Genomic DNA, 17,630 nt, shown 5'->3' with positions numbered 1-17,630 from the left:
ATATCCTTGAAGTATGGAGTAATTACTTTGAAAAACTGCTAAATGAAACAAGCAGTGATGGCGGCACAGTGGTAAAAAACACTGACCAGGCATGAAGTCAGGAATATATATCCATACTTGAAGTAGAAAAAGCCATCAAAGGCTTGAAATGTGGAAAGGCAGCAGGAGTAGATGATATTCAACCAGAAATGCTGAAGTATGGTGGTATATAAAAGTCTTACAGTGGCTGCACTGCATAGTTCAGAAAGTCTGGACAGAGGGACGAATTCCCGATGATTGGAGTAGAGCTCTCATAGTATACCCATATATAAAAAGGGAGATAAAACTGAATGTGAGAATTACAGAGGTATTTCCCTACCGATTGTTCCTGGCAAGATCTATGCAAGTATACTTGAGAAACGGTTGAGAAGAATTGTGGAAGAAGAGCTTGGTGAAGAACAAGATGGATTCATACCAAACAGAGGTTGTTTGTCGTAAAGATCTTCACTTTACGACAAATAGTGGAGAAATCATGGGAATATAACAAAGATCTCTATTTGAGTTTTGTCGATTTGGAAAAGGCATATGACTAGGTGCCAAGAGAGAAGCTATTCAATATGCTACAGTTATATGGTGTCAATGGGGCATTATATCAAGCAATACTTAGTCTTTATTTAAGTTGTAAGTCAGCAGTTAGAATTGAAGGAAGTACAGGAAGATGGTTTAATGTTAAATCTGGTGTCAGACAACGATGTACATTATCCCCTCTGTTATTCATTATCTATATGGATCACATTATGAAGGAAAGTGGTATTAAACATGATATCAAAATTGGAGATGTTAATGTCAGCTCTTTGCTTTATGCGGATGATGTTATACTTCTAAATAAATCCGCTAGAAGTCTGCAAGATTCTCTGACTAAATCGAATAACTGTTGTAATAGATATGGTCAACTGTGTTGTGAATGGAGAACCTGTGCAACAAGTAAAACATTTCAGCTACTTAGGCACAATTTTTAGTGAAGATGGTAAATTAAATATAGAAATAGACAACAGAATCAACAAAGCTAGTATGGTGGGAAGTCAATTGAATAAATTCATATGGAATAACAGAGAAATTAGTTGGAACACTAAATTAGCTGTATAAAAGACAGTGTGCAAACCAGTTTTAACTTATGGATCCGAGAGCTGGGTCAGAAGTAAAACACTTGACCAAAGACTAGAGACCACAGATATGAGAGTCCTTAGAAAGATTATAGGCGTGAACAGATGGCATCAATAGCAATATCATTTTAAAAACGAGGATATTAGGAAAGAACGACATTGTCAGCATCCAGGAATGCATTAGCAGAGCTAATCTCAGGTGGTATGGTCACTTAAACAGAATGGGCGAAGAAAGATTAGCAAAACAAGTGTTCTCTGCCAGGTTTGCGGCAAAATGAGCCAGAGGAAGACCAAGATATAGGTAGATTGATACGGTACAAAGTGCCTTAGATGATAGAAATATAAGATCTGATAATGTTGGAGTCTTGACAAGTAATAGACTGATTTGGAGGAAAATTGTAGATAGGAAGTTAGTAATGATGTAATTTTTTTCATGTAGTACTATCATATCCTGTACACTCGCTGAGGGTACATGGCAGGAATTTGATGATGATGATAATTTTATTATGTATTTATGTATTAGTCCGCACAGTTAGACGAGTGGCTGGTTGTTTCACAACCATATGCCTGGGTAAGGAGTATTCTGAGTTCGATTTCTGTTGCTGACATGAGGAACTTAGGATCTTTCTCAGACATAGCCAAGTTATCTGGTCTTAGGCAAGGAGTGCAGTGTTTTTCTCCCCAGTTTAAATGGGATTTTTCCTCCCACAAGCAAGTAAATCGGCCTTGAGAACAAATGCTTCTACAGACTTAGGATATACTGGGAGGCATTTCCTAAATTCTGTTTCATCTTAAAATGGCATAAATATTCTTTCTTACTTTGATACTACAGCGAATAACATTTTCAGCAAATTTTTTCAGCGATAAATAGTTCGCGTGATGAATTTTCCTCATGATAAATTGTCCCAGCAACGAATTGTCCGTGAACCAGAGGACCCATTTGCAATTTTATAGCAACCAGAACAAGCCCAGAAGAAAATCTCATTACAAGAGGGCTTTAGAAATGTTTAATGTAGTTCTGTTTTTAATTTATTACATTTATTTATTTATTTTAATTTTTTATTTTATTTTATTTATTTACTTTTTATACTCCAACAAGAGATCAGGCTAGGTTAAAAGATTTAGAAGCATTTAGATTCAGTTTACTTTTGTATAGTGCAGTGTTATGTAGCTTGTATCTTAAACATATGAATTTTTTTTTGATGATGACTCAATACAGAGGTCGAAACATCGAATGTTACTTTCCTAATGTTAAGTAAAGTAATTATTCTAACATGTGTTGTATCTCCATAAACTCTTCACTGTGAAGGACAACAAATGCTAATTTTAGAAATAAAATTCTACGAAAGGGTTGCAACTAACATTTCTTATAAGCTTTTTGAAAATGCAACCACTCAACACAGAAGTGGTCTGATAAAGCAATGATAGTTTGGAAATGATATTCGAGAGGTTTTGCTTCAGAACTAAATTCCAAACATGGGCATGGCAATGCGTAAATACTGCTCAAAGATATGCCTCGATAACTTTCCTGTTACCCATTAATATTCCTATTCATTACACAGGCACCATCATAAGTTGGAACAACTAACTTGTCCTTTATACTAAATTCCTCAAGTCTGTTTTCAATATGTTTAAAAATACCATTAGATGTTCTATCGTCACTTATGTCTGTAAATCCAATGAACCTTTCGTGTATTTGCCCATTACAGACAAAATGGAAAACATCTGATAGTTGCAATTTTGCTATGACATAAGAAGTTTTCCAGAATAATGGCCACATATCATATGTAGCAGCAACAATTTCTTTTTTTTTTTTATAGCATCTTTAACTACATCAGATATAATACTAATGATATCATTTTTATTGATATCATATTATTACAGTCAAATCCTTTAAATGACTTTCTAAAAGAGGATCATGTTCATGGAACATATTTAAAAATTCTATATAATTTTCTCAATTAGCTGAATCTTCAGACTCATCATGACCTCTCAAAGAAAGCTCTTACTTAGCCAAAGAGCATATAGCATGAATTAATTTTTTTTTAAATGTCTGTATTTTTTCTTTACTGGAACAAATCTGAAAATACACCCCCAACTCAACATCGCCAGAGTTAAAGATCGGTACTATCAACATAAGAAGCCAGAATGGCCAAGAAATGGAGCTAGCTGAAGAATTAGATAAGTACCAGATCGACATAATAGGGGTGACTGAAACAAAAAAGACAAAAACTGGTGAGATATTTTTGAGCAATAAATACAAAATGTTATATTCAGGCAATGACAATCAAGGAAAAGAAGGAGTAGCCATAGTATTCAACACAAAATACGAGGCTAATCTTCTTGAATGGCAGTCAGTCTCAAGTAGAGTAACGTGGGCAAATATGAGAATGGGGAACTGGACAATGAGACTTATTTATGCCTATAGTCCCACAGAAGGTTCTACTAAGGTAGAAGTGTTGGAATTTTTTGAAACTCTAGAGAAAGCTACTGACAAATGAAAATGGGGATCTAAATAGTAGAGTAGGAAGTGATTGTCAGACAAACAAAAATATGTTGGAAAAATTTGGAGAAAAGAGCAAAGCTAATAATAATAGCAAATATCTGTTGGATTTCTGCTCAGGACATGGACTGGTTATTACTAACACCATGTTCCAACATAAAAATGTGCACAAAGTCACATGGAGAGAAGAAGCAAGGAATAAGAAAAGTCTCTTTGACTATGTTATTGTTGATAGTGATGTTTTCTCCCGGGTGCAGAACACCAGGGTGTATAGAGGATTTAAAATTGGAAGTGATCACTATTTAGTCTTGAGCAGGATAAAATTGAATTTCATACTGAAAGGAATGACATGTAAGAAAGTTTTAAAGCGAATAAACGTTGAGCATCTCTCAGATGTGAACTGTAGACTAAAATACACAAAGATTATTGAAGGAAAAATGAAAGAGTTTGAGAACAGGAACCAAACCTTGGAGATTCAGTTTCAACCAAGCCCTGATTGATTCACCTAGAGAGGCATGTGGTGAAGTTGTCTAAGATAGAAAAATTAGAACTTCATGGTGGACACAGGAAGTTAAAGAGGCACTGAAGGAAAAGAAGAAAGCACATCAAAAGTTCCTGGCAAATAAGTCAGCTTGTGCTCTTAGAGAATACAGAGACAAATGTAAGAAAGCTAAACACTGTATAAAACTAGCTAAACAAAAGTCATGGGAGGACTATGGCAAGAACATAGAAAATAAATATCAAGAAGGTGGCAAAATATTCTGGAGGATGTTGAAGCTTAGGAATGGAGGAAAGAGTGCTGTAAAAGGAAATAGAGATGATAAAGGTGACATGAAAATGGGAGAAAACGATATCCTTGAAGTATGGAGTAATTACTTTGAAAATATGCTAAATGAAACAAGCAGTGATGACAGCACAGTGATAAAAAAACACTGACCAGGCATGGAGTCAGGAATACATATCCATACTTGAAGTAGAAAAAGCCATCAAAGGCTTGAAATGTGGAAAGACAGCAGGAGTAGATGATATTCGACCAGAAATGCTGAAGTATGGTGGTATCAAAAATTTTACAGTGGCTGCACTGCATAGTTCAGAATTCCTGGACAGAGGGATGAATTCCAGACAATTGGAGTAGAGCTCTCATAGTACCCATATATAAAAAGGGAGAAAAAATTGAATGTGAGAATTAAAGAGGTATATCCCTACTGAGTGTTCCTGGGAAGATATATGCAAGTATACTTGAGAAACAGTTGAGAAGAATTGTGGAAGAAAAGCTTGGTAAAGAACACGATGGATTCAGGTCAATTAGAGACTGTGAGGATCAGATCTTCACTTTACGACAAATAGTGGAGAAATCATGGGAATATAACGAAGATCTGTATTCAAGTTTTGTCGATTTGAAAAAGGCATATGACAAGGTGCCAAGAGAGAAGCTATTCAATATGCTACAGTTATATGGTGTCAATGAGGCATTATATCAAGCAATACATAGTCTTTATTTGAGTTGTAAGTCAGCAGTTAGAATTGAAGGAAGTACAGGAAGATGGTTTAATGTTAAATCTCGTGTGAGACAGGGATGCATTATCCCCTCTGTTATTCATTATCTATATGGATCACATTATGAAGAAAAGTGGTATTGAATATGAAATATTGATCATGAAACATGATATCAAAATTGGAGATGTTAATGTCAGCTCTTTGCTTTATGTGGACGATGTTATACTTCGGGCTGGCAATTTGGGACTTAGGCGACCAAATTGTATTCTTATTGGTTAAACCAAAATAAAAATTAATGGTACAACATGACAAAACTTCATGCCGGCTGGGGCATCGCCCGGTTAAACAAGGCCCCTGTTGTTTTCGCCAGGGAACCAGGGCGAACAGCGAAAAGTCAGATACTGGAACAAATCTGAAAACACACCCCAACTCAACATCTCTAGAGTTAAAGATTGGTACTATGAACATAAGAAGCCTGAATGGCAAAGAAATGGAGCTAGCTGAGGAATTAGATAAGTACCAGATCGACATAATAGGGGTGACTGAAACAAAAAAGACAAAAACTGGCGAGATCTTTCTGAGCAATAAATACAAAATGTTATATTCAGGCAATGACAATCAAGTATAAGAAGTAGAAGCCATAGCATTCAACACAAAATACGAGGCTAATCTTCTTGAATGGCAGTCAGTCTCAAGTAGAGTAATGTGGGCAAATATGAGAATAGGGAACTGGACAATGAGAGTTATTTGTGCCTATGGTCCCACAGAAGGTTCTACTAAGGTAGAAGTGAAGGAATTTTTTGAGGCTTTAGAAAAAGCAACTGACACAATGAAAAAGGAAAAGTTGGTCCTTGTTGGGGATCTAAATAGTAGAGTAGGAAATGATTGTGAGACATACAAAAATATTTTGGGAAAATTTGGAGAAAAGAGCAAAGCTAATAATAATGGCAAATATCTGTTGGATTTCTGCTCAGGACATGGACTGGTTATTACTAACACCATGTTCCAACATAAAAATGTGCAGAAATTCACATGGAGAGAAGAGGCTAGGAATAAGAAAAGTCTCATTGACTATGTTATTGTTGATAGTGATGTTTTCTCCCTGGTGCAGGACACCAGAGTGTACAGATGATTTGAAATTGGAAGTGATCACTATTTAGTCTTGAGCAGGATAAAATTGAATTTCATATTGAAAAGAATAACATGTAAGAAAGTTTTAAAGCGAATAAAAGTTGAGCAGCTCTCAGATGTGAACTGTAGACTAAAATACAGAAATATTATTGAAAAAAAAATGAAAGTGTTTGAGAACAGGAATCAAAACTTGGAGATTCAGTGGCAAACTCTAAAGAAAACATTGATTGATTCTTCCAGAGAGGCATGTAGTGAGGTTGTCTGCAAGGATAAAAAAATCAGAACTCCCTGGTGGATATAGGAAGTTAAAGAGGCACTGAAGGAAAAGAAGAAAGCAAATCAAAAGTTCCTGGTAAATAATAAGTCAGCTTGTGCTCTAAGAGAATACAGACACAAATGCAAGAATGCTAAACACTGTGTAAAACTAACTAAATAAAAGTCATGGGAGGACTTTGGCAAGAATATAGAAAATAAATATCAAGAAGGTGGCAAAATATTCTGGAGGTTGTTGAAGAAGCTAGGAATGGAGGAAAGAGTGCTGTAAAAGGAGTTAGAGATGATAAAGGTGACAATAAAACCGGAAGAAAAAGATATCCTTGAAGTATGGAGTAATTACTTTGAAAAACTGCTAACTGAAACAAGCAGTGATGACAGCACAGATACCCTAGTCCTGAAGATACTTCAGGCGCAAACTTTGTTTGCTCACACTTGGATAAAGGATTAAACTAATTTTGCTAATCTAATATAAAAATAAATATAAAATTGACAAAAAAAAAAAAAAAAAAAAAAAAACTTTCAACAACTATTCGACATTCACACAGTATCTACCATACTTCGCCTTGAACTCATTTACAGTCATGGCACCCACAATAGACTCTGGCAGCTTATTCCACTCATTCACCACTCTCCAAGTGGTGAATGAGTGGAATAACCTAGCTCTCACACCCTTGCTAACCACACTCTTGCCCAGCTTCCATGTATGTTTACATGGAATAGTTTACTTCGAATAGTTTACTAAACAACACCACTTAACAACACAGTCTAAAATAAATAAAATACCACCAAATATATATAACAATATTGCTAATATCTGCTAAAATATAATGACTTAGCTGAGAAACGTGTACGGCATATGTTAATGAGGACAACACTCAATATCTTGACATATCTTGTACATATCAGGAAATTAATGATGATGATGATTGTAAATGGTCACTTAATTATATTTTACATGAAAAATATCTAAAACATAAAGATGTGAAACTGTTACTTATTATTTTGGAATAATGTTCCTAATTTAGTATTCCAAACTGATTCTGATAGGTGTGTTTTAAAAATTAAACATTTCTAGATAAATGTAAATTTATATAAAATGTAATATTAAAATAAGAAAATTCTTACCATCCACGACTGTTGCCATCACAGATGGGATGAGAATATCTATTTTTAGTGGAACAATTTTTCTCATAACCCCAACAAACATCTTTGTCTAAATGATTCTGAAACAATGAAAAATTAATATTTCAATTAATATTTAAAAAATACAATTTATCACTATAACAGAAAACCTTTATCATGCTATAAGAAGAATAGCAGTTTGGTGATTCATGATAATCTACCATCTGTCATACTAATTAAAGAACATGCCAAAATAAATATTCAGAAATTCATCTATAATTCTTGGCATCTAACATCATACCTTCAAGAACAGAGCTACCAAGAATAAGTACTTAGTTACATCACTATAACTTATATAGCTAGGTCAGCTAGATACCATGTTGCAAATTTTGTAACTTATTTAGACCACAGAAAAAAGAATGAAATACAAATCCAGATGACAAATAAATTAATCCCATGGGTAAAAATTATACTTATGGGTTGCTAAAGGATCAGTCTTAATAAATGGAATGCAGAGAACCTACTGAGGTTTCTGACACAATATCAATGTTTGCCTTTTCATGGTTCCAGAAATCACTAGTTTGGTCCTGGAAAAAAAAAAAAAAAAAAGTGAAGTAGCCGAAAGAGCACACGGAAACACAATTAACAGATAAGATATAATACACTGGTCTCAAAGTCTTAGCTGCTTCAGTTGTGATTTACTGAAGCAACAAGGCCATACTCCACTTACTAGGTATCTATTTGAGATAATGAACAAATGAGACTGAAGAGGCAATCTGTGACTCATATGTTCACTGCACATCCATAGATGCCATATGGTTGATCCGATGCTTGGTGATGTGAAACATCAGGCCTAGCCATGTAATCCTGTTGTATGCTTTTCTAGAGGCTTCAACTCTATGAAGATCAGTCACTCCACACATACCATCCATCCATCCATCCATCTCATTGAGAGTCTACCCCTTTTTTTCCAGGAACTTTACCTTCTATTACTGTTTTGAGAAGTCCTCCTCCCATCCTTTCAATGTGTCCAAAATATTATTAATAGTAGTAGTAGTATTTATTACTATTATTATTACGTGACACCTCCAGGGAGTCCAAAGGCTCATTGAGGGAGGGCACCTACTCCACAACTCTGTCTCCAACAACTACAATGAACTGTAACTACCATCATCATCTATATCAATACCATCTACCGCCCATCACCACCACCACCACCACTAGTATTTACACAGACAATCACAAACATGCCCACGGCAGGAGGACACCTACTCTACAACTCTCTGTCTCCAACAACTACAATGAACCGCAACTACCATCATCATCATCTACACCAATGGCATCTACCGCCCATCACCACCACCACTAGTATTTCACAGACAATCACAAACATTCATGCCCATGACAGGATTTAAACCTGCAGCCTTTTGGCTGGATAGCGGATACACTAACTCAGGGTTTGCCAAATTGTGTTCCACAGAACACTGGTGTTCTGCAGAAGGTGAATAAGTGTTCTGCAAGAAATTCTCCTGGAATTTGTCATTTTAGTTTTCTAAGCATTTTTCATGAATAAATATTTTATAGTGGAAATATTCTGAAGAGAATAATATTCATGAATATATTGAAAAGCTCAGACCCAGAACACCTAATAACATTTGTGTAGAAAATGTTAGTGACCACGCCATGTATTTTTAAACATGGAAGTATTTATTCATGAATTATCGTTAATTTTCACACATCAAAATCTTTCAACAATCAGGAAAGAGAATACCGCTGTTTATGACTGATCATAAAAATTGCCTGCAAGCCAATTACAACAATGGGCAGCATATCCTCTGTTCTCAAAACTGAACGAAATAACATCTGTGTTGCAATGTTAGTGACCAATCAGCAAGGAAGTATAAAGAAAATTTTTCGCTAAAATTAAAGATCAAGGTAGTCTGTATCTATTCGGTTCTCAAGTCTTGTAATACTGAATACTTTCTTCGCAAGTTCGTAGTGCTGTGATTTTTTAAAAATAATAGGCCTGCAGATTTAAATTTTAATATGAATAAGAGACAAGGGACTTTGTTTAATTTTGTTATTAAGAAATCTCTTATTGAAGGTGTTTGTGATGCAACAGATAGTGAGTCATCCACCACCAGCCTACAAAGCGATCTCCAGGATGTACAAAAGGAGGGGAAAACTACCAGCACACAGGAGAAAAAATCTGCATTCACTCGTAAGGTACTTATAATAATATTATAAATTATTGGTGATCAGAATGGGATATGTCAATAAAAATCAGCACAAATTAATTTAATGATGTTTATGTTTAATTAATTCTTAATTAATAATAATGATCAATTATTAATTAATAATAAAAATCAGCTAAATTAATAAATAATTAGTAATTAATACATTACAAAATAACCAAGGTGTTCCATGAAAATTTCAGGATTTGTTAAGTGTTCCGTCGTAAGAAAAGTTTGGGAAATGCTGCACTAACCATTCAGCCATCCAGGTCTGTATATTTTAACTTTAATTTAATTTCAACTTAAATTTAAAATATTTTAAAGAATGAGAGAGGAAAGATTAGCAAAACAAGTGTTCTCTGCCAGGTTGGCAGGAAAAAGACCCAAAGGAAGAGGTGGATTGATACGATAAAAAGTGCCTTAAAAGATAGAAATATAAGATCTGATAATGTTGGAGTCTTGACAAATAACAGAATGATTTGGAGGAAAATTGTAGACAGGAAGTTAGTAATGATGTAAATTTTTCATGTAATACTATCATATCCTGTATATCCCTTGAGGGTATATATCAGGAATTTGATGATGATGATTTAAAATATTTTAACTTTCTTCTATCAACATCTGTGACTCAGCCAATCAAATTCTATTCTTTATTAGTTTTCACCACAACAAATATGATTATCCAACATTAAATATCATATTGACTAGGGTGTTACCTGATTCTTGCAAGAGAACCAAAGCAAATAGTGAAAAGTCAGAACAATCTCAAACTTATAAGTAAAGATAAGAATCATCAATGGAAAAGAAGTACAGATAGAAGTACAAAAATATCCCTAATGAGATGAAAAAAACAACAAAAAAACTAAGTAATACGATATCATATTCTAACAATAGTAATAAAAAAAAAGAGAGAAACTTTAGTATTCAAGCATAAGAATAAACTTCATAATGAATGTCAGCCAATTTCAAATGGACTGATATGGGAAAATATCAAAATGGGAAATTACACAAGTAGTGTTTGTGCGTATCATTTCAAGGACGTGTCTAAGAAACAAATAGGGTAATTTTTCAAGAGGGCTGCTGAGATGAAAATGTTAATCTGGTTCCTGTTGAGATGAAAGCAACAAAATAAAAATTGAATCACACATACAGAAATTTGAAAATTTTTTCAAAACAAAAAAAAGAAAAAATAATGTGATGAAAGTGTTCAAGCAGTTGCGAAGATTAAGCGTGATAGAGGAATTGTTACAATCCACAGAAGGAAAGTGAGTTCATTGTTTTGTAACGTACAAATCAGTTGAAAGAAGATATGAAAGAGTTAGCAGAAGCAAAAAAGAAGAGTGAAAATGTAAAGATCATAAGATTATAGTCATTATATGATAGAGTGAACTGAGAAGATGGGACATGACTGAAATTAGTCGCTGTAAATATTGTGCAGGAGAAATGGTTTACAGTTTGTAGATGTATGGGATGAATTTCATGGATGAAAGAAATGCTCAAAGGCTGTTTAAGGGAATTGGAAGTTTTTTTCCCACTTGGTTAGACTATAATAAATTTAGTTTAATCCTTTATCCAAGTGAAAGGTGGACCAAGCTCTCATCACTCTTTGGAGTGATGAGAGCTTGGTCCACCTTCACAACACGTTGCCTCAGTCATGAAATACTTCAGATGCAAACTTTGTTTGCTTGCACTTGGATAAAGGATAAGCTTGGTCCACCTTCACCATGAGTTGCCTCAGTCCTGAAGATACTTCAGGTGCAAACTTTGTTTGCTTACACTTGGATAAAGGATTAAACTAAATTTATTATTGCTGGTAAAGGGAAGAGTGTCACATGGCATGGATCAAGAGGATAAATCGGGAGAGTTAAATGAATAAATAGTATCACTGAACAGCAACTGCAAGAAAAGGGGGAAAAAAAAGATTATGGAGAGAATAAATATGAACAGAAAGGTTATCAGAAAACTCATTAGAAGTACAAAGCACAGGTGAGAAAGGACTACCAGCATGGCAAATCAGGGAAGGAACGTACAAAAAGATTATGAGAGGAAATTAATCAAGTAGGCTCAATGAAATTTCAAACCCTGAGTAAAAAGAAAAAACATAATGGAAGGATAATTTGAATGAGTGCTGAAGGTTTCTATATGTACATACATATGTGAGCATGTATCAGGGGCATATATTCCAGGTTTGCTAGGTGTGCAGTGTACACCCACAGAATAGCAATATCACAGATATTATATTTTTGCATTTATTCCTGTTAAAGATTCCCCTAATTGTTTCCTCACTTAATGATTATATGATTCCTAAAATTAAACACAACATACTAGTGCTTCATGAAGAGGACACTTTTTGATACATAAAGATTGCAACAATCACATTCGCGTTGATAGCCCAGATGTTGCTCCACCTGCACATCTGTTCAAAAGGCTCAAAGCCTTTTGAACAGATGTACAGGTGGAGCAACAGATCAAATTCTTAGCATTCTAGTTGTTTTAAACCACCAAGAAGGCAAGACATCATTAATGTATAGATTGAATAACAGTGGATGAAGCACTGATCCTTGTGATACACCACTTGTTATTTTTTTTATTATTAATCTTTGTACTGGTTATGGGCAGTACTACCCTTACATCTTGTCTGGACTTGATATAGGCCTAAGCCTTTACAAGTGTTTTTCCCTATGCCTGTTCTAGTTATCATTGTAGTCATTCTCTGGTGGCAACGTCATGCCACCAGTGTGCCCTGTAGGGCTCTCAAGGAAAGAACTTTTATATCCTTCTGCATAAGCCCAAGCTGTTTTAAGTGCTTATAACTATCTGCGCTCCATATGCCATGTAAAGAGATGGTGGCGCTGGTAAACCTCGGAGTTGCCCCATGCTCCTACCATATCTTACTAACTAGATCTTGGATATGTTTATAATAGTTTACTTTATTATTATGGCTATAGGCTAGTGGATGCCTTGTTCTCACCACCTGGACATCAACTACCCGAATGTCACCATCTCTTTTAATCACTTTTAAGTCTGGCTGACGCAAACCCGTAGAGGTCCTATAATGTGGTTCCACCATGGTCTCCCAACTTTTGTTCTTAAAGCAGTTGTTCAAAATGGAGACCACAGGATGCTTCCGCACACGAACCCCATGGTTTAGAAATAAAGCACTTGAACAAAAACTAGAAATCTTAGTTATGAGAGTTCTGAGAAAAATTAGAGGAATGAATGGCATCAAAGGCAGTATCATATTAAAAATGAAGATATTAGAAAGCAACTTGACGTTATTAACATTCAAGAATGTGTCAGTAGAGCTAACTAATGATGCCAAGATGGCAGGAAAGAGAACAAAGGAAGTTGGAAGTTTATTTTGCACTTGGTTAGACTATAATAAATTTAGTTTAAGCCTTTATCCAAGTGTAGGCAAATAAAGTTTGCACCTGAAAATATCTTCAGGACAGTCAAGGTGGTACACATCTGTTGGCACCTCGTAGCAAAGGTGGACCAAGCTCTCATCTCTCCTTGTCTTAGTATCTCCCATAATGCAAAACAAGGAGATGTGCTTTGCACTATGGGAGTACTAAGACAAGGAGAGATGAGAGCTTGGTCCACCTTTGCTACGAGGTGCCAACAGATGTGCCACCTGAAGATATTTTCAGGCACAAACTTTGCATAACTACACTTGGATAAAGGATTACACTAAATTTATTATATGATGAAAGAGTGAGAATGAAATGAAATGAAAGAGTTTGAGAACAGGAATCAAACCTTGGAGATTCAGTGGCAAACTCTGAAGGAAACATTGATTGATTCTGCCAGAGAGGCATGTGGTGAGGTTGTGTGCAAAGATAAAAAAATCAGAACTCCCTGGTGGACACAGGAAGTTAAAGAGGCAGTGAAGGAAAGGAAGAAAGCATATCAAAAGTTCCTGGCAAATAAGTCAGCTTTTACTCTTACAGAATACAGAGACAAATGTAAGAAAGCTAAACAGTGTGTAAAACTAGCTAAACAAAAGTCATGGGAGGACTTTGGCAAGAATATAGAAAATAAATATCAAGAAGGTGGCAAAATATTCTGGAGGTTGTTGAAGAAGCTTAGGAATGGAGGAAAGAGTGCTGTAAAAGGAATTAGAGATAAAGGTGAAATGAAAACAGGAGAAAAAGATATCCTTGAAGTATGGAGTAATTACTTTGAAAAACTGCTAACTGAAACAAGCACTGATGACAGCACAGTGATAAAAAACACTGACCAGGCATGCAGTCAGGAATACATATCCATACTTGAAGTAGAAAAAGCCATCAAAGGCTTGAAATGTGGAAAGGCAGCAGGAGTAGATGATATTCGACCAGAAATGCTGAAGTATGGTGGTATAAGAGTCTTACAGTGGCTGCACTGCATAGTTCAGAAAGCCTGGACAGAGGGACGAATTCCCGATGATTGGAGTAGAGCTCTCATAGTACCCATATATAAAAAGGGAAATAAAACTGAATGTGAGAATTACAGAGGTATTTCCCTACTGAGTGTTCCTGGCAAGATCTATGCAAGTATACTTGAGAAACGGTTGAGAAGAATTGTGGAAGAAAAGCTTGGTGAAGAACAAGCTGGATTCAGGCCAAATAGAGGCTGTCAGGATCAGATCTTCACTTTACGACAAATAGTCGAGAAAGCATGGGAATATAACAAAGATCTGTATTTAAGTTTTGTCGATTTGGAAAAGGCATATGATGTCAAGGTGCCAAGAGAGAAGCTATTCAATACGCTGCAGTTATATGGTGTCAATGGGGCATTATATCAAGCAATACTTAGTCTTTATTTGAGTTGTGAGTCAGCAGTTAGAATTGAAGGAAGTACAGGAAGATGGTTTAATGTTAAATCTGGTGTGAGACAAGGATGTACATTATCCCCTCTGTTATTCATTATCTATATGGATCACATTATGAAGGAATGTGGTATTAAACCTGATATCAAAATTGGAGATGTTAATGTCAGCTCTATGCTTTATGCGGATGATGTTATACTTCTAAATAAATCCGCTACAAGTCTGCAAGATTCTCTGACTAAATTGAATAGCTGTTGTAATAGATATGGTATGAAGGTCAGCAATAAAAAGACAAAGACAATGAAAATAGGCAGAATCATTGAAAATGTCAACTGTGCTGTGAATGGAGAACCTGTGGAACAAGTAAAACATTTCAGCTACTTAGGCACAATTTTTACTGAAGATGGTAAACTAAATATAGAAATAGACAACAGAATCAGCAAAGCTGGTATCGTGGGAAGTCAATTGAATAAATTCATATGGAATAAGAAAGAAATTAGTCGGAATACTAAATTAGCTGTATACAAGACTGTGTTCAAACCAATTTTAACTTATGGATCTGAGAGCTGGGTCAGAAGTAAAACACTTGACCAAAGACTAGAGACCGCAGATATGAGAGTCCTGAGAAAGATTAGAGGCGTGAACAGATGGCATCAATGGCAATATCATATTAAAAATGAGGATATTAGGAAAGAACTTGACATTGTCAGCATCCAGGAATGCGTTAGCAGAGCTAATCTCAGATGGTATGGTCACTTAAATAGAATGGGAGAGGAAAGATTAGCAAAACAAGTGTTCTCTGCCAGGTTGGCAGGAAAACGACCCAGAGGAAGACCAAGATATAGGTGGATTGATACGGTATAAAGTGCCTTAGACGATAGAAATATAAGATCTGATAATGTTGGAGTCTTGACAAGTAACAGACTGATTTGGAGGAAAATTGTAGATAGGAAGTTAGTAATGATGTAATTTTTTCATGTAGTACTGTCATATCCTGTACACCCCTTGAGGGTACATGGCAGGAATTTGATGATGATGATGATGATGATGATAAATTTATTATAGACCAGAGGAAGATCATGGTCTAGGTGAATTGATTTAGTCAGAAGTGCTTTAAAAGCAGGGAATGTCAGATATGACAATGTTGAAGTACACACAAGTAATAGATCGATTTGGAGGGAAATTGTTGATAAGAGATTAGTAATAATGTAAACTTAACCATGTAGTGATATCATACCCTTAGGGATACATATCAGGAAATTGATGATGAATTATGCAAAGAAAATAATATATTTTGGATGCATCTAGAAAAAGGCTGAAAATTCATTTGCCACTTATCTCTGATCACTCTCTTATAGATTTCTGGAATCCTGCACGTAACTGTACCCATGAATTATTCAACACAAAAAAAATCTAACTGATTTCCCACTGACGATTGGATAACTGAGAGAAATAACTACAATTTATTTATATATATTGTCATAAAACTCACCTTATAAGGACAGTGTTTATCTCTCTTACAAGATGTAGAAGCTTCAGGATTGTTATTGAAAAAATATGCCATGTGCTCGGGAGGCAAATTAACATCATAAACTGCATATTTTTTGGTGTGAACAGTAGAATCATACATAATTTGCAGTACCAGAAAAATAAGGCAGAATATTACACCTTGCATGACTCTAGAAAAAAAAAAAAAGGTGAACAAAACAATGATCTTTTCAGTACCTTCCATTTTACTTTACATGCAATTACTGATAACAACCATTCAATATTTCTCTCTCTCTCTCTCACACACACACACAAAATCCCAATCTATGACTAGTCATTCAATGACCAAACTAACAGCTAGCATCTGTCATGGAATGACCAGTCAGAAGAAATAAAGAATGTTATATGCTACAGATACTATACAGAAGCATACGATGCAATGCAATAGTATAAATATAAAAATAAAATAAAAATATATATTGTACAAACTGAGTGTAAAAAATGGGAGTATATAAATGTTTAAATTATTTTCATTTTCCCTTGTATTAAAAATCCCTGATAAAGACTGCATTGTAGACATGATATGAACGTAGGTCTTTACAATCCAAGGGCATCTTCATTGAGGCCAAATGGACGACAGAGGATCGTTAAATTATTATGAAATTTAAATATATTGCTAAATGAAATGATACATACGCTGGTATCCAAAACCTAAGGACAAGCATTATTTCATTATTTCTGAAGATTACAACCTCTGACAATTTTAAACTGATGATTTCAAACAGACAGCAACTATGCATTCAAATTTTTGAATCATGTGCAAAGTGGTCACATGGGCACTCAACAGGATAAAAGGCAAAAGTTTGAGATGAGCCAATTGTATTTGAAAGAGGCTCTGTTCATGGAGAAATAAAGTTGAAATTAGATGTCTTGTAATGTCTCAAAGACATCATTTAGATGATTTCATGTGGGAAAGAATTACTGGAAACCTTGAAGAAGGCTGCAAATTAGTGATTTTTCCAGAGAGTTTGAAATCTCACATAACATTGTATCCAGGGTTAGCATTTCAAATCAATGGAATGTAATCCAGATGTTTGCTAAGAAGCCACCCTCACTCTACCATGGAGCATGAAGACAGATTTTTTGGTTATAACAGCAAAACGTAATCGACAAAAATGGCAGGGCAGCTTGCAAGTCGTCTATATTCAAGTACAAGTACAAGGATATTTCAACAAACTGTGGCAAGAAATCTGCAACAAGTAACTGAGGTCTCAACTGACTCAAATCAAGAACTCCATCTTCCTTCAATGCCTATACTGAAGCCTGAAACAGATGCAAGAAAATTATCAATGCTTCTAAAACAGAATTTGAATGGGCAAAAAGCAGGAAACTTGCAGCCTGTCCAAACAGCAGCCATGCCTTCTGGT

At 35.2% G+C, this 17,630-nt stretch overlaps 1 protein-coding gene across 3 annotated transcripts in view; it reads right to left on the bottom strand.

Annotated features, from left to right (window-relative positions):
* Eogt (EGF-domain O-GlcNAc transferase) overlaps positions 1–17,630 on the bottom strand; it is a 402,968-nt gene that overhangs the window by 330,368 nt on the left and 54,970 nt on the right. For 2 of the 3 annotated variants that reach the window (XM_090408171.1, XM_090408016.1), the window contains exons 2-3: positions 16,208–16,394; positions 7,675–7,772 (exon numbers count right to left, since the gene is read on the bottom strand). In XM_090408171.1, coding sequence (XP_090264297.1) covers positions 7,675–7,772; positions 16,208–16,390 — 281 coding nt within the window. In that variant the 5' untranslated portion in view covers positions 16,391–16,394. Of the gene's footprint in view, positions 1–7,674; positions 7,773–16,207; positions 16,406–17,630 lie in introns of those variants that run through there. The other variant, XM_090408097.1, reaches the window with a different exon arrangement.

The sequence above is a fragment of the Typopeltis vanoorti genome, chromosome 1, assembly GCF_054136105.1.
Source record: "Typopeltis vanoorti isolate ZY-2024b chromosome 1, IOZ_Tvanoo_1.0, whole genome shotgun sequence".
Taxonomy (NCBI): domain Eukaryota; kingdom Metazoa; phylum Arthropoda; class Arachnida; order Uropygi; family Thelyphonidae; genus Typopeltis; species Typopeltis vanoorti.
The sequence above is the reverse complement of the archived record's forward strand: the minus strand, read 5'-3'. Positions and strand labels throughout refer to the sequence as shown.